This window comes from Lytechinus variegatus, chromosome 7, assembly GCF_018143015.1.
Source record: "Lytechinus variegatus isolate NC3 chromosome 7, Lvar_3.0, whole genome shotgun sequence".
Taxonomy (NCBI): domain Eukaryota; kingdom Metazoa; phylum Echinodermata; class Echinoidea; order Temnopleuroida; family Toxopneustidae; genus Lytechinus; species Lytechinus variegatus.
The window spans coordinates 34381123-34400768 of NC_054746.1; the positions used below are offsets into that span (position 1 = coordinate 34381123).

Consider the following 19646-nt stretch of genomic DNA (forward strand, 5'->3'; position numbering starts at 1 on the left):
GTTTCATGAATCAGATCCATAAACTTTCAAAGTTATGATGGTAATTCAACAGATACACCCAATTCGGCCAAAGTTCATTGACCTTTGACCTTGGTCATGTGACCTGAAACGCGCACAGGATGTTCAGTGATACTTGATTACTCTAATGTCCAAGTTTAACGAACTAGACCAATAAACTTTCAAAGTTATGATGGTAATTCAACAGATACCCCCCGATTCGGCCAAAGTTCATTGACCCTAAATGACCTTTGACCTTAATCATGAGACCTGAAACTTGCACAAAATTTTCAGTGATGCTTGATTATTATTATGTCTAAGTTTCATGAATCAGATCCATAAACTGTCAAAGTTATGATGGGAATTCAACAGATATCCCCAATTCGGCCAAAGTTCATTGACCCTAAATGACCTTTGACCTTGGTCATGTGACGTGAAACTCAGGCAGGATGTTCAGTGGTACTTGATTAACCTTATGTCCAAGTTTCATGAACTAGGTCCATATATTTTCTAAGTTATGATGACATTTCAAAAACTTAACCTCAGGTTAAGATTTCGATGTTGAATCCTCCAACATGGTCTAAGTTCATTGACCCTAAATGACCTTTGACCTTGGTCATGTGACATGAAACTCTAATAGGATGTTCAGTAATACTTGATTAACCTTATGGCCAAGTTTTATTAACTAGGTCCATATACTTTCTAGGTTATGACGTCATTTCAAAAACTTAACCTCAGGTTAAGATTTGATGTTGACGCCGCCGCCGCCGTCGCCGTCGGAAAAGCGGCGCCTATAGTCTCACTTTGCTTCGCAGGTGAGACAAAAACTGCTCTTGACACCAATATCTCTCCACCATCTCTTCATGAAATGGAACTTCACTCCATTTTTTGCCAAAATTAAACATATTTCCCTTCCACCATCTCTTCATGAAATTGACATTCATGATCACTCAAAAACTGCTCAAGACTTCCATTTTCAATCAAACATTCAAATGGTAACTATGTTGTAGCAGACTGCCTTTGGATGTTTTTATGATGCCACTTAACTCCTGTGAAAAATCACCAACATTCCATTAGTCAGACATGATGATGATCATGATGCACAGCATTTGTATAGCGCCATATATCTGTCAAAGACATTCAAAGGCGCTTTTTGGAGGAGCCAGCCAATCTGGGTCGCCAAGAAGGGGGCGCACACAGAACTGTGACCCGCATGTCTCTCTTCCCGATATAACTGATTGGGGGAATGCAGGTGGACCACTACACCGGGGTTTCCCCCTACTCTTATTTGAATAGTGCAGTGGGTTCTTAACGTGCAAAGGTGTTGACTTTCCTCTACACGGGGCCTCCATTTAACATCCTATCCAAGGGACGGAGTGTTTTCCACTGTAACATAGCCTGCATCTATGAAACAGGGGAAAGACGTTTACACAAAACACACTGGCTTCAGTCATCCACCCGGGTGGACTTGAACCCACAATCTTTAGTCCGACAGGCAGACACTTTACCAACTGAGCCAACTTCTCTCTCTGACACGTCTAAGGGCAGCCTGTATGTCTGTTATTAGGTAGGCCCCATTCAAGAGAACCGAGGTCCTTAAAAGACCGCTGAAATTCTAACATTGGCAAGATCTTTCACTCTATCTACAAACCCCAAGATCAGTTTCAAAAGTTTTTTTTTTTAAATCACAAAGACTACAAAGATCACTGACAGATCAGTCAAGAATCCTGAAAGACCTCAGAGATCATTGAAAGATCAAGAGATCACTACAAGATCAAGCCAGTTCATGGTCTTCTAGTAGGTTTTCAGCAGTCTTGCTCTCTGTAAAATGAGGGTTTTAGGAAAGAATGAACCAACTGCAAGTTCTGTGATTTTAAGAAGACCAGCACAAGGTATATGTGTGTATAAAGCACACCAATGCTTCAGCAGACATTACCCAACACTGCAGATGGCAGTGTATCCAAGTATGACTGAACTATGATTAGCTTTGTGCTTGTTCTCCAGTCACATATAAACAAAATTGCCTCATGTTTTTTCCTCAAGACAAACAAATCAACACCAAACTTGTCATCAAATGATCAGTACATCAAAATACCTATGAATTTTGGCATGACATCAGATGCCACGCTTTAGCAAAGATAACTGTCAAAGACACAGACATCCCTTGTTTTCCATTTTTTGGCCTATTCATAAGTATCCCCCATTTTCTAGGCAATATTAAATTCAACTGTTGGCTTACATATAGTTTGCAATTGTGTTACTCACTCAATTAATTAACTAATCAATCAATCAATGGAATTATTTTTGACGCACACACAAATATATATTTTCAACAAATCTTATTGCTTGCATGACACCATAGAAAATACTGACTTTGGTTAAATGTGCATATATTTCTAAGAGTTGGAATTGTTATACGTTTCTCCTTAAACAATCAATCAAGTTCAGAGATTTCTCCAAGCTGTCTTCGCAAAGTCCACATGCACAAACCATTTCAATGACTAATGCCTGATTCAGTCTTTTCACAGTCCTATAATACATTTCAAGCAATAGACTAAATGATGATTTTGGTCTTTCTTGGGTAAGGCAAGCTCTATAACCATGATCATGGGTTCCAAAGGTTTGCACTAAGTAGCGAGTTACATTCCAATCATGAATCATGACTGTCATCACTATGTTTGATCCAGATCATGATTAGGCTGCTCCTGTGATTATACCACCTACCTGATCCTGACTAGATTCTTTCATTGACATTGTCCAGATAATACAGTGCATCCCACAAAAACGAAACCAAGATTTATCGATGATTTATCATAACTTAATCACAAATACAATAGACAGATGACCTACCATTTTAAAGCTTAGAATCTCCTCTTCCATCTCAAATTACTTAGATTATGAGTGAGCAAAAACAATTTGAAAAGGGGATACCAAAAAGTCACTTGGCGGGCTGTATTCGTTTTTAAAAAGAAAACCACATTTTAAAAAAGTTCAATATCTGCTCTTTAATTTGATACCTCAATTACAGAAAATGGTCAAGAAATAACAAAGTTCTGGTCATTTGAAATAAGGCTTGAATTTCAATGATTTCATATAATGAAATATAATGAAAATGAGGTTTACAGGCTAGCATTCAAACTCACTCCACACTCCGTTTTGTTGACGATCAGCCATGCATTAAGTCTTTTGTTACCGTGCGATAGCTTCTGTGGGAAATCGGTGAAAACACGTTTATTTAATGAAATTATGGAAATACAAGCATTGTTTCGAGGGAACAGAACTTTTTTACTTCTTGACCATTTTCTGTGATTAAGGTATCAAAGAAAAGAGCAGATATTGAACTTTTTAGTCATGTGATTTTCTTTTTTTCTTTGAAATTCAGATACCCCCCGCCAAATGAGTTTTTGGCATCTTTTCTTCGAATTGTTTTTGCTCACTCATGCGTGAATGAGGAATAATCTAGGTAATACCAGATGAAAGAGGAGATTCTAAGCTGTACATTGGTAGGTCATTTGTCTATTTCATTTATGATTAAGTTATGATAAATCATCGCTAAATCTCGGTTTCGTTTTTTCTGGGACGCACTGTATATCATGAGCTTGCCCTTTCATTTACACTTTTTAAATGGACCATCTATCACATCATGGCAAAGCAACTAATGCAAAGGCATTTCTTGATATCTTTACTCAATTTTAGCTGTGCAGCTCCTTTCATAATTTTTTACAAGAGCCAAAGCACCAATAGCGCAGACATAACAGCATCTTTGGTTTCCCCCTCAGGTACTTCACTTCACTGTTTCTCATAAATACAATACTATTAAACATGCTAAAAAAATCAATTAGTACAATAATAAAAAAACACTTTATGAGGTTACATAATAATACAGCCCTGATATTTTTCATGTTCATTCAAACAGTCTGTGAAGACACCCAGTGTCCTAGGAAAGGGGGTAGAATCACGTTGTAGATGGGTCTTCACTGATGGTTGGCAAATGCGAAAGGTGTTGATGAGTAACAGGAAGGGGGTGCGGTTGGTGCACGGTTCGGGGTACTGTCCTAGGTATTGAAGGTTGATCTGATGACGAGTATTGCACCGAAAGATACTCTGGGATGGAACTAGTGTAACCCATGAGAGGTTGTTGGAGTCTATATGGGTACGTGGAGGGGTCGAGAATAGGCTGGAAGGTAACCTCATGGGGTCCTCCTACATTTGTCCTTGGCACTGGTGTGACCTGCGTTTCAGACAGCTGTCCAACATAACCCGAATCTTGCCTAACAAGCAAGGGTGGGGGCTCCTGAGAGCTTCCTGCGGAGATTGGCAGGATTGGTGAGAAACCTAATGAGTCTGAGCTCTCATACTGGTCCAATCTGGCAAATGTTTGCTTGCTGAGACTTGGAAGAGGCTGAACAGATGGGATTGACGAAACACTCGTCGCGATTGCTATTGGTGCATATGGAACTGTCGTTACGGGTAAATTCAGAACAGGGTTGGCTGTAGGGGTTGGAGTCGTACTCTCTTGGGAGGAAGAACCCTGGGAGTGAGAACTTTCGCTGGAGCTGCTGCGAGTCTCCGTCGATGAATCCTTCTTCTTCTTCCGTCGTTTGGCCAGGGGTGCATTGGACACGTCGGTGAGGAGAAATCCTTCACGATGGGCAGTATGGAATGCATGCATGGTAGCCTTCATACGCTTCTGGATTGAGGCACATGAATTGAGTATGTCTGGGGTCATAAGAGGCGTTGAACTGGATAGCTGCTGTCCCTGGATCCATTCATTGTGTAGGAGATCATCAGTGGTTATCCTCTGACTTGGGTCAACAGTGAGCAAACCTCAAGAGAAAAAAAAATAGAACATTGGTTACCTCATATTTGCTGCAAGCCCACATAAGGACATGATATTTCTAAGCCTGTAGTTCAAGCTAAAAGATAAATTTAAATTTCTCTTTTACTGAACAAATTTAAATAAATGGTCACCTCTCAAATATTCCTACACTTATAGAATTGTTTTTAATGCATGTAAAAAACTTTCATAGACATAAAGGCCCAAATTCACAAAGGAGGTTTTTAAAACCATCAGTTGAATCCATGGTTTAAGCAGATTTCCTGTACAAATTGCGCTTATTTACAGAGTATATTAAAGATGTCCAATGCTGATGCGCGCTTTTGTAACAGTGCACCAAATTGATGCCTGTTGCCATAGTTAGATACGCTTTTTTATTCATGAGTCCACTCTTCAAACAGTTTAATATCATCTATAATAAAAAAAAAATGCAATGTCATGAACCACATTGATTACCTTTGATTAATTCCTTGGCAGGAACGGAGACTGAATTCCATTCTTCTCCATCAAAGCTAAAGTTACCATGCTTGATTCTCTTCATAATCTCTGAAGCACTATTGCTCTTTGATATACTGGGATCCTGGAATGGTACCCTCCCTGACAGCATGGTGTACTATAAAAGAGGAAGAGGGAATGTTGAAAAAATAATACAATGCTGTAGTCTGAAAACTATTTGTACAATGTTTACGTAAAGAAATGGTTGACAGTCAAATACTGTATATACATTTAAAATCATCTACATATTAAAAAAAGACAGTAGATCATTTTTTTTTCTCCAAACACATCTTTCAACACCAGACTTGAAACCAGACACTGTACACTTACCAGGTGATGAGTGCTAGTATTGCACAAACACCTATGACAACACTAATACCTGATTTGAAATCACTCACTTCGAACATATACACCAACACCATCTTTTGACACTTACCAGGATGACTCCAAGACTCCAGACATCACAGGAAGCATCATACTCCCCTTCTGGTTCGTGTGTTCTCTTGAGCACTTCAGGAGCGGCAAAGTGAAGGGAGAAGCATGGTGTCTTCAAAGGCTGATTGCTGTTGGTGATACGCGCAAATCCAAAGTCTATGATCTTCAGTTCTGCATCATCAGAATCATCAGTGAAGAGGATATTCTGTAAGATATAAAAGAGAGATTTTCAATTGCAATTCTACTCTCTATTACATGCTCTTTCATCACTTTTCTCTTTTTTTTTAATTGACACTTGATATCTTCTTAAATCCAAAAAACCAACTGGAATCCACTTTCTGTCTCTTATTCATTTCTGTATTTATCACTACGGAGGTTTTAACTATTGTGGCTCAAAGGTAGTAAATTTACTTTCAACCAACCAGATGCACCCATTAACCGTTGATTATGAAGTTATATTTAAATGCCACTTTCACTGCAACTTCCCACAGTTCTGAATACATAGGTGCATTTAGAGTACCGAAGTGATGTCGTCACAAATAAACCTTCAATATGTCAGGAACCAGGCCAATAATACACTGACTTCAATAGGGCTAATTATGTATTCATGAGGTCATATCTTGGGGCCCCATGGACCGATTCCCACAAAATTTGGATTGTGGGGGGTTTTGAACATGCTCTACCAAATTATGGTCTAAAAATGCTAAACATGCCAAAATGGAAAATTGATGAAGTCACACTTCGGTACTCTATGTTGATGTCTAGTTTGATTAAGAACATGGTTTTGGTCAGTGCTAAAATTATTAGAAGCCAAAATATCAAAAGATTTTGTTTACGTTGCATCCTCCTTATGTTCAATACATTAATTCTTCATGCATTTATGGTAAAGGAAACTCAATTATTCGTACAGAGTTGTGAATGGTTTTGATGCAAAATAAGCTGACACATTAAACCTTTACTGTTAGAGACTTGTGTCACATTCAGATATCCATAGTGAAACCATAACTTCAGACCAGAGTTTAAATCAAACCCAAGTTCAGAATGTGGACAATAAAAAGTTAGAAAGAAATGGGCTTCAACTTACTTCTGGTTTTAAATCCCGATGAACGATCCCTCTACTGTGCATGTACTCCACGGCAGAGACAAGTTTCTTCATGATCATGCTCGCTTCAAGCTCATCAAAGTGTTTCTTCTTTTTGATTCTACTCAACAGTTCCCCTCCTTTACATAATTCCATGATGATGTATGTATGGAGCTGCAGGATAGAGATCAAAATAATAAAACTCAGTACTAAAGGAAGCCCACTGGCTGAGGTAAATTCGACAAATCAATCCACAAGACATTGTTATAAGGTACCGAAATGATGAAATCTAAATGGCCGAGGGCTCATGGATTCCAACAATCATCATTCATAACAAGTTTGAAGGAAACAGTGATTTCTTCTCATGATATGAAACAAAGTCAATGTGCTATTGACCGTCAGTACTAAGGGCATTTATCCTCAATGTTGGAGGAGAGCACAGTCCTCTAATTATTCTCATTGATTTAGCAATGGTAGTAATGACTTACCAAAGGGTACTCATGCCTTGATTCAGTTTCAAACCAAGTTAATTAGCAATTTATTTACCATTTAGCTTTCACTCTCAATAGTCATTAATTCCACTGAATAAAAAGTATAAGTGTGGATGCTTCACGATATACCATGTATTCCCAAGGGGTATGTTTGGTCCTGAAGAAAACTAAATTACCTAATTGAAATTCAGGTCATACTTTCCTCATGATCATCATACTTGTTATAATGATCAAATATCAGTTATCATGACAAACGATTGCTAAAGTTTATACCTGGTCTTTGAATTCTTCTTTGAAATGTACAATGTTAGGATGTTTCTGACAGAGTTGTAATGTGGTAATCTCCTGTGTACAGGCAACCCTTCGACTGACAATCTTCACAGCATATTCCTGGCCAGTCTTTATATGTGTACATCTCCTGAAAACGTAAAAATTATAACATGATTGGGGTTGATAATATTGCTAGTACTTGAAACATTTGCAGAAAGCGCAATATGATTGTTACATAACATTTTGGTGATATCCATTTTGTAATATTTTGGGATATAGAGTACTTTCTATGAAACCTGAAGTGCGTCTTAATAATATTGTAGTACAAATTATATAAAAAGAAGCAATATTGCTTGACATCTATAGAAATAGTTAGGGAACAACAGAAATTAAAGTTCTAAAGTTTTCCTTTCTTGAAACTTCGATTAAATACAATTCAATCAATTTTGTGTATTTTTGCATGTATAAAGTAAGTTATTTTCATGTAAAATCATATTTTCAGAGCTGCCAGCTATTTCTCATACTGAGAATTTAATAAAAAATCAGGATGATCTCCCTTGAACACAGTCCATATAGGTTGTTTGTCGTAGAAGTGGAACAAATAAATTCAAATTAACATTAAATACTTCAAATTCAAGTTCCTGGCGGAGAATTATTTCTTCAAACTGAAAATTAGGGAATCTCCCTTTCACAATCGGAGAGAGTTGAGCCTCTACATTTTTTTTTTATAAATTGAGAAAAGTTAACACTCACATAAATACAAGCTTACAGCTTATAGAGAAAACTTGTCTGTTATAAGTATGGATTAGAGAAGAATGCTATACCTGCAAACTGAGAAACTACCATCCCCTAAGGGAGCTGACTCCATGTCCAATACATACTGCTTGGTGAAGAGAGAGTCCTGATGAAAATAAAAGAACACTGACATGGTAATAAGAATCCAAGATATAGATTACTTCAAAGTATAAGTTTGAATTTTGAAAAAAAACTATTACTGAGATTAGGCGTGAGTCTAACAGGGAGGTCCTCCGATGCCTGCCCGAATCCATCAGTCACCGGTGCAATTTTTTCCAGACCAGTGGACCGCTAAAATAAATAAAATCATAAAAAATTCAGTGTCAGGAAAGACTATGAATCACATCAACCACTTTTAGGTCCTTTCTTTCCTTATCTAGATATATGTATTTAAACTCTCACATGATACTATATTTATAAAGAAATCAACTAAGTATAACTGAAAATAATAGTGTTGGAGCATGAGATCTCTAATTTTTTGCTTTAATTTATCGGCATGATAAGATATAATCCCAGTTGCATGGGTGCAACCATTTTGTTCTGTTTGCATTGTTTGCATTTTTAGTTACTCCACTGTAGAATTACAGCGATATTGATTTCTCGTTTATCTGGTTGATATTCATAGTCATTTTTGATACTGAATCTCTTATGTTTTTTATTATTTTGGTGGTCCATTGGTCTCCAAAATATCCTGAGCAGGCACTGGTCTATTAAAAAAAACCTGGATGACCCAGCTCTAACTGAAACTGTATATAAGTTGTTAGGAAAGGTTTATCAGAGATCTGAACTAGTGTTTTCCTGCAAGTTGTGTAGTCATCAAAAATGTAGACAACTTGATGCCAAGAGTCAGAACTTTTACATGCATAAATTCATGTAAACATGGCAGGATTTATTTTATTTGAAGATTATATGAATGTGAGGACATTTGAAGAGGCATACAGTAGAAAACTTTCTATGATTTCAAACTATATATCATCATACGAATCTGAATGTTCAGATTATATCTTACATCTTCCCTTCAACCAGAATATCACTTTGAATAGACTGTACACAAAGTTTGTTTTACACAAAATTCTCCTATTTTTATGTATATCTAGGACGTCAAAATTGGAAGTAAAATTGTTGCATTAATAATACGGCCTTCACTGTAATGGTACACCCTTCTTTGTCTCTTACATTATGTTTCAGGAATCACTTAGATTGTTTTGATAATCAACATGAATGATGACATGACAATGGCCAAAATGTTATTATGATAATCTACCAACCTAGATTGTGTTTTCATTACCCTGGAATGGATTATGGCTTTAAAATAACATTTGTATCATTTAGTGTATCCAATAAGTGTAGCAACCCATACTTTGAACTTGGCTTTATTTTACAAAATGTAGAATCCTAAAGATTTCAATCAAGTTCAGCAAAAGAAAATGCCTTTGTTTAACACAATCCCCTGCAGTTATGTTTCACTTAAAGATTTAAAAAAAATCAACTGTGGGCTCTGTGACACAAACTGAGTTACCGATTGAAAAAAACAAATATTATGATAGAACTGGACTGACTGGTGTACAATCTATCTTGAAAACTGATCATCACTACAATTTTTGTTTCAGGTTCACGATCATCAAAGAAACTATCAAAATCATTGAGAAATAGTGACTGCAATGCATTTAAGAATTACTGTAACAAGCTGTAAGATTTTGAAATTACCAAAATTATAAGAAATTTACGAAATTCTTCTGAGCACCAAGTGCACTGCATACACAAACGCATGTACGGGACTACACACAAACATTCAACCTGAACAATTTCATGCATTTATGTGAATACGATGACGTCTGAACAGCAATCCTTTACAGTGGGACTTCAGTACTATTCCTACATGACAAAACTTAAAAGCTCACAATAATGTTTCCCCTTTTCCTAAGCTTGACTTTCCTGAAGTTTCTAACCCCAAAACCAGTGAATTTTTAAAAAAAACATTATTCAGGGATAAATTGACAGATGTACCTACCTTGAGCTCATGTATTGAGAGAATGGAGGAGAGAGACGGACGGTTGTGTTCAGATGGCTGGGTGAGCATGTCTTGGGTTATGGCATTGTCACTGTATAGGATGGAAGGAGCTATGAAGGAATAACCCTACAAGAAAAGAAATAATGACAGAAAGAGACCGTGTGAATATACTCAATTGTTCTTACAATCATTTCAAAGATTAACTTTTTGGCCCAAATTAATGAAGTTGGGTTCACTAAAAACCTGAAGGTCTGAATCACAACATTTGGCCTCATGAGATAAATACAACCCTGTCGTGTTAAAATGTAAATTCATGAAAGTGGGTTAAGTTAACCCAGGGGTTTAAAAGCCTCCACTTGCATAATTGAACACATCATTACACAGAAAATAATGTGATTTAGCTGATGGTCGTATTTAACCCACTTTCATGAAATGCAAATTTCATAGTCAACTTCTAGAGTACAACAAGGAATTACAAAGTAGCCTTATAGCATCAAATAACATGATTTAACCAAAAGGCTAGGAACACCAGAAGCTTGAAAGAAAAAACATTACTCTGGAATCATTCTTAAATATGTGTGTCTTGTTAAGTTTTATATTCTGTTTTACAGAGGGGCTTTAAAAGAAAGACATTTATATGACACCTGAAAAACTCTCAAGAAATGGATAATTTGAATAACAAGACCAGGTGGGTGTTTCATAAAGCTGTTCGTAAAGTTACAAACAACTTTACGCACGACTGGAACATGTTCTTAGGTCATAACTCAATTACATAGGGATATCACATAGCACAAGAAGGGGTCACCAGTCGTGCGTAAAGTTACGAACAGCTTTATGAAACACCCCCAAGGACCTGTTAAGTTACCATTATGATAACTTTGCCATTTAATGGTAACTTGCATGGAACCCTTGATTTTGATTGGCTGTTGATCATTGTTACCATGGTAGTTATCATTGGATGGCAAAGTTACCATGTACATGTACTAGTAAATTTTATGCAACAAGGCCCTGATTATAAATTTTCATCAATCTGGTGTGGTGCATGGTTTATAAATGAGAACTTTACATAAGAATAGATAACACTGAATCATTGATTGATCAATTGAATGTTCTTCTCTTTTTAGTTTATGATACCTCCCCCCCCCCTTCTTGCCGACAAGATTCAGTATTTCAAAATGCAATTTAGGTCAATACAAGGCAGAGGAATGCAAGAAATTCCACAATACAATATGCCATATACTTGTTGTACTCTAGAAGTTGACTATGAAAGTGAAACAAATAATCACTTCCATGTAGAATACCTATTTAAAGGTTAAGTAAAACTTGATCTCACATAAACATTACAATGATTAACAATAGCTATTTATCCCATGTATGAATATATGCTCCCGTTCTTAGTCATTAAACACAATCTATTTCTTAGTGACAAAACAAACAGAGGAAGAAAAAAACATGTTAATATCAAGACAAGCCGGAAGTCCAGAACTCCTTCCTGATCTTAAAAACAATATCTGAAGCATCAGTGGAATAGATCACATTAGTCAGAACAAACCAAATAAAGTAAAAGATGACATGTTTGTGTCCAACAACTCCGGAAGTACCAAAATGGTACACACCGATGGTCGTTCAAACATAGTCTGCTACGGTCTATATTAGACAACATCACCATCTGCCTAGCTGTCTCTCTCATTGTTACTGCATCTCAGGAGAATCTCTCGCATGGTTAGAGCCCTGAGACACAAGATGATACGCATGGTCACCAAAAAATATTGGCCATGGCAATGACTTCAATTGATTAGTCTTGAGCTCCAAGACCTGTTTTTGCACTGCACTACTGGCAGGAACCGGAAGTTGTACATACATGTTATGTAGTAAAAGGAAATTAAAGGTCATGTCCAAAATTTGTAGCAAAATTAATATTGATGTAAAAATGACTCAAGATGTGTGGAATTGTCCCATGGCTTGCCTGTGTCTGAAATCATTTTAATTTGAATCTGTTATCCATGAATGCAAAACCAGAATTTACCAGTATGTCCTAAGCTATAATTTTTGCCTCTATGCCTCTTATTTGCTTAAAATTCACCTTGACAACAAGAAAATCAATATATCTCAAGTTTTGCCATAGTTACCTTGCTACTGACATGTCTTGCCAAATATAGGATGCTGAAACCAAGAAAGAATCCAATAATAAATGTGCCCTTTTTTCAATGTCACTGAGTTCACAATTGTTAAAAATATTAAGGCATTTTTAATATAAGATTCTTTCTCCATGCATGCAAAATAAATAAAGCTTAATTATAATTAATACATGGAATCTATCAGTGGCGGACCGTGACCCGCAGGAGACAAAGCATTGGAGGGGCACTGTATTGTTTGTGAACAATGCTGTGCCCCTCCAATGCTTTGTCTCCTCAGGGTCATGGTCCACCACTGGAATCTATTGTTAGACCGTGGATTCAAAACACCCTTTTTAAATTCAAGCAATTACTTTTCAAGTGTTACTAAAACTTGATATTACATTGAAGGACTAAGAGTAGAATGTATTACACTGGGAGATGAGATCGGTAATATTAAAACAAAAAATGCCACAGATTTTGGAAACAAGATTGGTAATATTAAAAAAGGCAGAGATTGCATTGAATAAAAAAGATACAAGCCTGATCATATTACCAAATATCACATGTTTCTACATACCAAAACATCTATAGCTGTCAATGTCATCTAAAAGGTTTTTCAACAGAGACTACTAAAAACACCCACTACCTCTGGTCCATTCTGCTAAATTATTATGCTCAACATGCTCAAAGCAGTGTTCCATCCATGCTTAATCTAAAATACAAAACCAAAACTCAGTCAATATATAAACACCACATGATTATATTGCAGTGGGAATAATAGAACATAAAAAAATAACAGATTAAAATAAATCTCATTGATGTTTCTTGAGGTATGTTTACGATGAACAAGATAAAATCATGTTACAATACATGTACTAACATACATACTGAAAGCATGCTATACGACATCACAAGAGAAATAATGATACAAGTAGAGATAAAAGTGAGTTAATCAGCTGGTATGCAAATTTTCAAGAATATGAGGTGATCAAACTCTTGTTGTATTGGTTTCATAGCAATACATTACCATGATAAACTTTATGATGATACCAACCATAAATGCCTACCAAATCAAATTGATAAGAGCTTTGCTGATGTAACTACTAGTAATTAGTAACTACTTATGTGTTTGTTATCCGTATACCTGCTTCTCAAGGACTGATAAACAGACACAAGGAAAAAAATCATTTTAATCGAGATGTATGACACTATTTTCATTGCTCAAAAGAAACAAAGGTTCAAGCGTGAATGTATGAATTACAGACGATCCTAATACTTTAGAGCTTCCCCAGCAAGGTTTACATTTGGGAATAGAATGCATGACAATTCTTAATTTCATACAATGATCTGTAATTGTATGCAATAATTGTGTTTATAAAACGGGTTCAAGGATGTAGCCAATGGTGAGTGCGCATTCAAGTCACGTGTTCATGCTTTAATTATGCACAACCTTCCAGTCATGCATTTTTCGTGCAGCACTGTGCATTTTTTGCGCAGCACTGTGCCATTTTTGTGCAGCATTAGTTCCAATAGCACGTAAAAACTGATACGCGTTCAGTAAAGGAGGCTGGCTAGGATATTGATGCGCTTACTTAGGCGCGCATAGTAGATACGCCTGTGATGTCATAATTGACAGTCTTGTGATCTCTTCGTCTGTGCGATCGTACACAAGTTGGAGGGATTTGAACAAGATTTCCATGAAAAATTCATTTTGCCGACCCGTTTTATAAAACAATTAATGCACATTTTAAGATTTGTGATGTTAGTGACGATGCGAGCAATTCTCGGGCATTCACAATATTATGCAAAAGCACTCGGCGCAAGCGCCTCTTGCTTTCGCATAATTGTAAATACCCTCAAGTGTGCTGCATCGTCATAACACACTCATAAATGTGCATTAATTGTATAATGTATAACGTTAGACAAAAGTGAAAGAAAAAAAATTCTGATGAAATAAGAAGTATATTACATCTTTTCCTTGACTGTTCTACATGAAATAGAAGTAATGAGCTATCTAAAAATAATAAATAATCGAGGTTTGTCACACAGAGTGCAAGAGATCATTAAGCAGGCAAAGCTAATGTGTATGGCAGAGCAGTTGGCCCCCTTTCTGCCCCCTCCCTTTTCTCTCTCCCTGCCCCCTCCCCCCCCCCCCCCCGGCATCCCCTTCCCCTCTCCCTTTCACTACAATATGATAATGAACACATGAGAATTAACTTGACATGATATGACAGATAAGCAGCAGGACACGTGCAATTTGAGCTTCCCAACCAAACATGAATCATTTAGGAAATGAATCATGGCTTGAAGATGTGTTAAACTAGTACACCAAGAAAAAATAAATCGCTCATTCCTAATCAAAGAGATACATGTAAAGATTAAATTAACAATGACATGGATGTTGATTATTTAAAATCAGAGTAGAAATATGTTAAGAGTTTGACTTCTTAGATCATCATCCACACACCCACTCTACACCTCTCTCTCTCTCTCTTGCTCCTCTTCTCCCCTTCCTCGTGGGTGTCCATCCCCTCGCCTGTCTTGCTATCTCTATCTTTCACGCAGTCTCTGTTTCTCTCTTTCTCTCTCTCTCATACACACACACATCCTTACACAATGACTATATTTCTACCCTCCTCCCATCCCTTCCCTTCGTCACTCATCTCACCCCTTCCCTTTCCTCCAAACTCTCACCCCTCTCTTACTCACACCTACACACCCCCACCCATTCCATCATGCAATATCTCAAACCACCTTCCCCTATTCCCTTGTCGCGATCACACTTCCCTCTGCCAATGAACAACTTCCCTCTTCAACTGTAGCATATTACCATAAAACACTGTTTCTTCAAAGAAAAAGTAGTACATATAATACTTGTTTATTCACACCATAAAGACAATACACTGATCTGCTTATTTTCCATTACTCTCTTTCTTCTCCTCTCTCTCCTCCCACTTCCTTTTTCCGCTTCTCACCATCACACTTCCCCCCAGCCAATGAAAAACTTCCCACTGTAACTGTACCAAATTAACTACTATTTTTCCAAGAAAAATACTTTTAATATGCCTGATACAGGAGGGAATGCAGTCATGATTGTTAAGCAAATTTCCTGCAGAATATTTCAAAAATCTGGAAATGATACAGTCAAAGCCCCCAGACAGGAATTTGTTTTAAAGGGGTTCATCTTAAAGTGTGAAAACTGTACTTACTCTTCTTTTTTTGGGGTGAATGACAGCTTAAGACGAACTTGTTTATATTTTTCTTGTATACCTGCCACTAACATCCTTTAAATCTTTTTATGTAATCTTTAACAATTTCTAGGAATAGCAGAGTTTGACTTTAAATCAATGGCCTGATTATGGGAGATAATTCAAATTAACTTTTTTTCATTTTTTTTTAATCAAATATTGCTATTTACAACAAAAATGAGGGAATTTCAGCTACAAATTAAAGATCATACATACATTTTATATAAAGAAAACATCTGTTACATTATTTCACTTCAATATCATACATTTGGGGTAAGTTGTATGAGATAAAAGATTGACATTTGGAGAATTCATAAAATCAGCGGACCACGCACTGCAATATATCCTGGCTTGAAGTTTAAAGGAATTTTGTGAAAATACAGGCCAATGACCTTTATATCCTTCTGGTAGCCATCTAGATTTTGAAGGGAGAGGAGACTGAAGTCATTCGCTGATAGGATATAATTGAGAGCACAGACACAGCGGAATACATCCATAATGAAAGTAAATTTGACTTTCCTTGAGGATAAGAGGAGGGCTGTCACATTGCTGTCTCAGTGCCAGTGTCTCTCTCTCTTTCATCTCTATCTTCACCCTCCTGCCTGCCTCTCCTTTACCCCCCCCCCCTCTTTTTATCTTTCTTTCACCCCCCATTCCCCTCTCTCCCCTTTCTTTTTCTATCCTTCCCCCATCTTCTCTCTCTCTTTATATTTCTCACCCTTCATTCTTTATTTCTCGTCTCCTTCCGTTTCCCTCTTTATGCAGTGTCTTGCTCCATACCCCCTCTCCCCCTTCCCTTCCACCCCTTTCTCCCCATTTTTGCACTCTATATGGTTTCTTTCCCTTATTTCATCCTCTTTCTCTATGACTGTCTGTCTCTGTGTCTCTCTGTTGTCAGTATCGGTGTTCAGCGGCGTGTGTAGGTGTTTTTTATCAGCATGTCTGTCTATATGCCATGAGTCAATAACTGAAAAGACTGTGCCATTCCTCCCCCATTCCCCTCTCCCTATCTGTAGCCTTCCCATTCTCTCAATATATCCCTGTCTTCAATTCATCAGGTCAATCACCCAAAGAAAGTCTGGCATTAACAATGTTCATACAGCATATAATTTCCATGAAATATTGCAGATGAAAAACATGGAAGTTGATTTGTGTCACAGATAAAAAAAACCACATTCACGACAAACACACATGCTTATCCAGGACAGCAAAGCAGACGATAGCTGAACCTCACCGGTATCAAAATATGTTTATTATGATCTGAAGGTCACCAAGATGATAACCATTGCTAAAGTGAGATCTATTTGTGGGATATCCATTGTAATCAAGATAAATACTCCATATTTGAAAATAAAACTTTCGGTTTGAAATTTGTACATTTCTGTCATTCAAAAATTCACATGATTTCCTAGATCTTAACAGATATTGTAAACTTACCCTAAAGACCCTTGCATCGGCCGTCTTGGGAATGTCTGCTGGAGAGTCGGCAGGGATGAGAGATGTGAACTCCTCTGCAAAGTTGCTGGTGTCCAGTTCCCCATTGATGTGGGGTCTGAAGGGTGGAGGTACCCTCTTGGCCTCTACATCTTCCCATTTCAACCCCTGTAAAAAAAATTTAAACAATGAAAAATAACTAAAAAATACTAGTGTCCAGTTCCCGGTGTGGGATGTGATCGCTAGAGGTACCATTGTAGCCTCCACTTCTTCCCATTTCAATCCCTGTCAAATAATAATAGATTCAAAGTTACTGGTGTCCAGTTCCCCCTTGAAGAGAGGTCCGATGGCTAGAGATACTTTCTTTGCCAGATCCTCCCAGTTCAACCCTGTAAAAAATAAATAAAGCATCCAAAGAAATTCTGGTGTCTAGTTCAGTCAATATGAGTTCACAAGGGTGTAGGTACCTATTGTCACAGACATCTTCTAAGCTCAATCCCTCAACAAAATAATGTAATAAAATCATTTCGAATCATATAATACCAATGATTTTGAGTGTTTTCCAATCATTAACCAGGCTTTGGCAAGATATGCAGATTACTGCCTTGTTAGAGGATGCTTATTACGTGGTGGGATTTGAACTTGGAACCTCATGGCTCAAAATCCGGGGACACATCCACGGATCCACACCACGTCTGCAATACATAAAAAAATTAAAAACCAGAATGACTAACAACTTTTATTCTTCATTGAGTAAACTCAAGAAGTCTCTTGTTTTCTCTGACAAAATGAACAGCTCAGAGTTGCAACAATGCAAGACCATTAATAATGAAACTACATTAAAATGAATTTTGTATCATATTTGTATATTTCACCAGACCTGAGGCCATTTCATAATGCTGATATAAGTTAAGAGCGACTTTAAGAACGACCGGTGATCCTTTCTTGTGGTAAATGATGTTCATCATTAAATGCTCATTGGTGATTATTTTGCGCATAAAAAAGGTTCACCAGTCGTACTTAAATTACATTTTTACAAGCAGCTTTATGAAAGACCCACTACAAGGTATGGATAAAAGTGTACTTGCTTTAGCAAAGAACATGAAATATAACCAGGTTTCATCAGTGGGCCTGGCATACATATATTCTCATTACTAGGTCACCTGTTTTTTTATTTTACCTTCACTATTAAAATAGACCATACCTTGAAGAAGGAATGAGATTTGATGTCTTTCACCCCGTTACATCCGAGTCTTTTGGTTGGATCCTTGATGAGTAACTTGTTGATAAAATCTTTGACCTCTTTGGAGAATGTATGTGGCATTGGAGGGTGGCTGGTTAAGATCCGTCTGTGATAAATTTCAAAGGGAAAACAATGAAATTATATAAACTTGGAAAACATGTTACACATCATGCATTAGAAAATTGTTTAAGTTCTAGGAATTTTATAAAATCATTCATTAATTAAACATTCCAATTTTTCATGTATTTGTTCACAAGCATAATCAAAGAAATCTATAAAGACAGACTGAATTTTATCATCTTTCATTGAATGTGAGTGTGAAACAAGAATGACAGTAAATTTCTTTTATAGGGACTGCAAAAGGAGCAACAAACTGGGGACTAAATATCTAAAACAAAACAAATAAACAAAAACAATCCTTCTTTAATCAAAATTTATTAATTGAAAAATATGCTTTATCAATTGTTCAAATGGATGACTTCTGCTTTGCAATTCCCCCTCCCCCCACAAAAAAAACAAACACACAAAAGGATTCAACTTTTGTTTTTATACATGTACATGCAATGTATCTCTTTAACTGATACATCATGACATCCATGGCTTCTTGTTTTAACCACAAAACAGCATTTATCTGACCACAAGGAACATCATCACACTTTGTTAGTGGTGTAAACCAAGATGTATCTGTGATTCATGTGGCTTGTACCAATTTATTCCCACAGTTACAATGAAATTGATCGACTGAACATCAATTATCTGACTGCTCAGAAGAATTGTTCCTCTATCATGTATACACTAATTAAGGTGAGTATGTGACAGCTAGCAAAATATTTCTGAATTGGCAACTAAACAGTTTACAAAAACATTACTTATCTGAAAACTACATGAAGATAATGGAGGAAATTACAATTGTGTAGCTGGAGGAAGGTTTATAGTTTGTAAGTGTATTCTGAGTGGAAACTTACAAACTTATCTTTAAAAACTAATGCAAAGGATAATTCACTGTACAATAAAGATATATTTCCATATTTCTAGTCACAGGATTGAACTTTGGAAGAAAATGCCACAAAACAATTGCAAACTCTTGCTCAATGCTGTAAGATTTGGGAATCACCAAAATGAAGAAAAGAAATTGACTCATATTACAAATGAAACATGCATCTTTTGTCATTGCTTGAATTTGAGGGGATAT

General features: G+C 36.7%; 1 protein-coding gene across 1 annotated transcript in view; it reads right to left on the bottom strand.

Moving 5' to 3' along the window:
* Positions 1–3579: 3579 nt before the first annotated feature.
* The window catches only part of LOC121419097 (ribosomal protein S6 kinase alpha-5-like), a 72940-nt gene continuing 56873 nt past the window's right edge, over positions 3580–19646 (bottom strand). Inside the window, exons 7-15 of the mRNA XM_041613408.1 lie at positions 18416–18560; positions 17215–17379; positions 10413–10538; positions 8431–8507; positions 7610–7754; positions 6849–7019; positions 5766–5969; positions 5291–5447; positions 3580–4824 (exon numbers count right to left, since the gene is read on the bottom strand). Coding sequence (XP_041469342.1) covers positions 3953–4824; positions 5291–5447; positions 5766–5969; positions 6849–7019; positions 7610–7754; positions 8431–8507; positions 10413–10538; positions 17215–17379; positions 18416–18560 — 2062 coding nt within the window. The 3' untranslated portion in view covers positions 3580–3952. The remainder of the gene's footprint in view (positions 4825–5290; positions 5448–5765; positions 5970–6848; positions 7020–7609; positions 7755–8430; positions 8508–10412; positions 10539–17214; positions 17380–18415; positions 18561–19646) is intronic.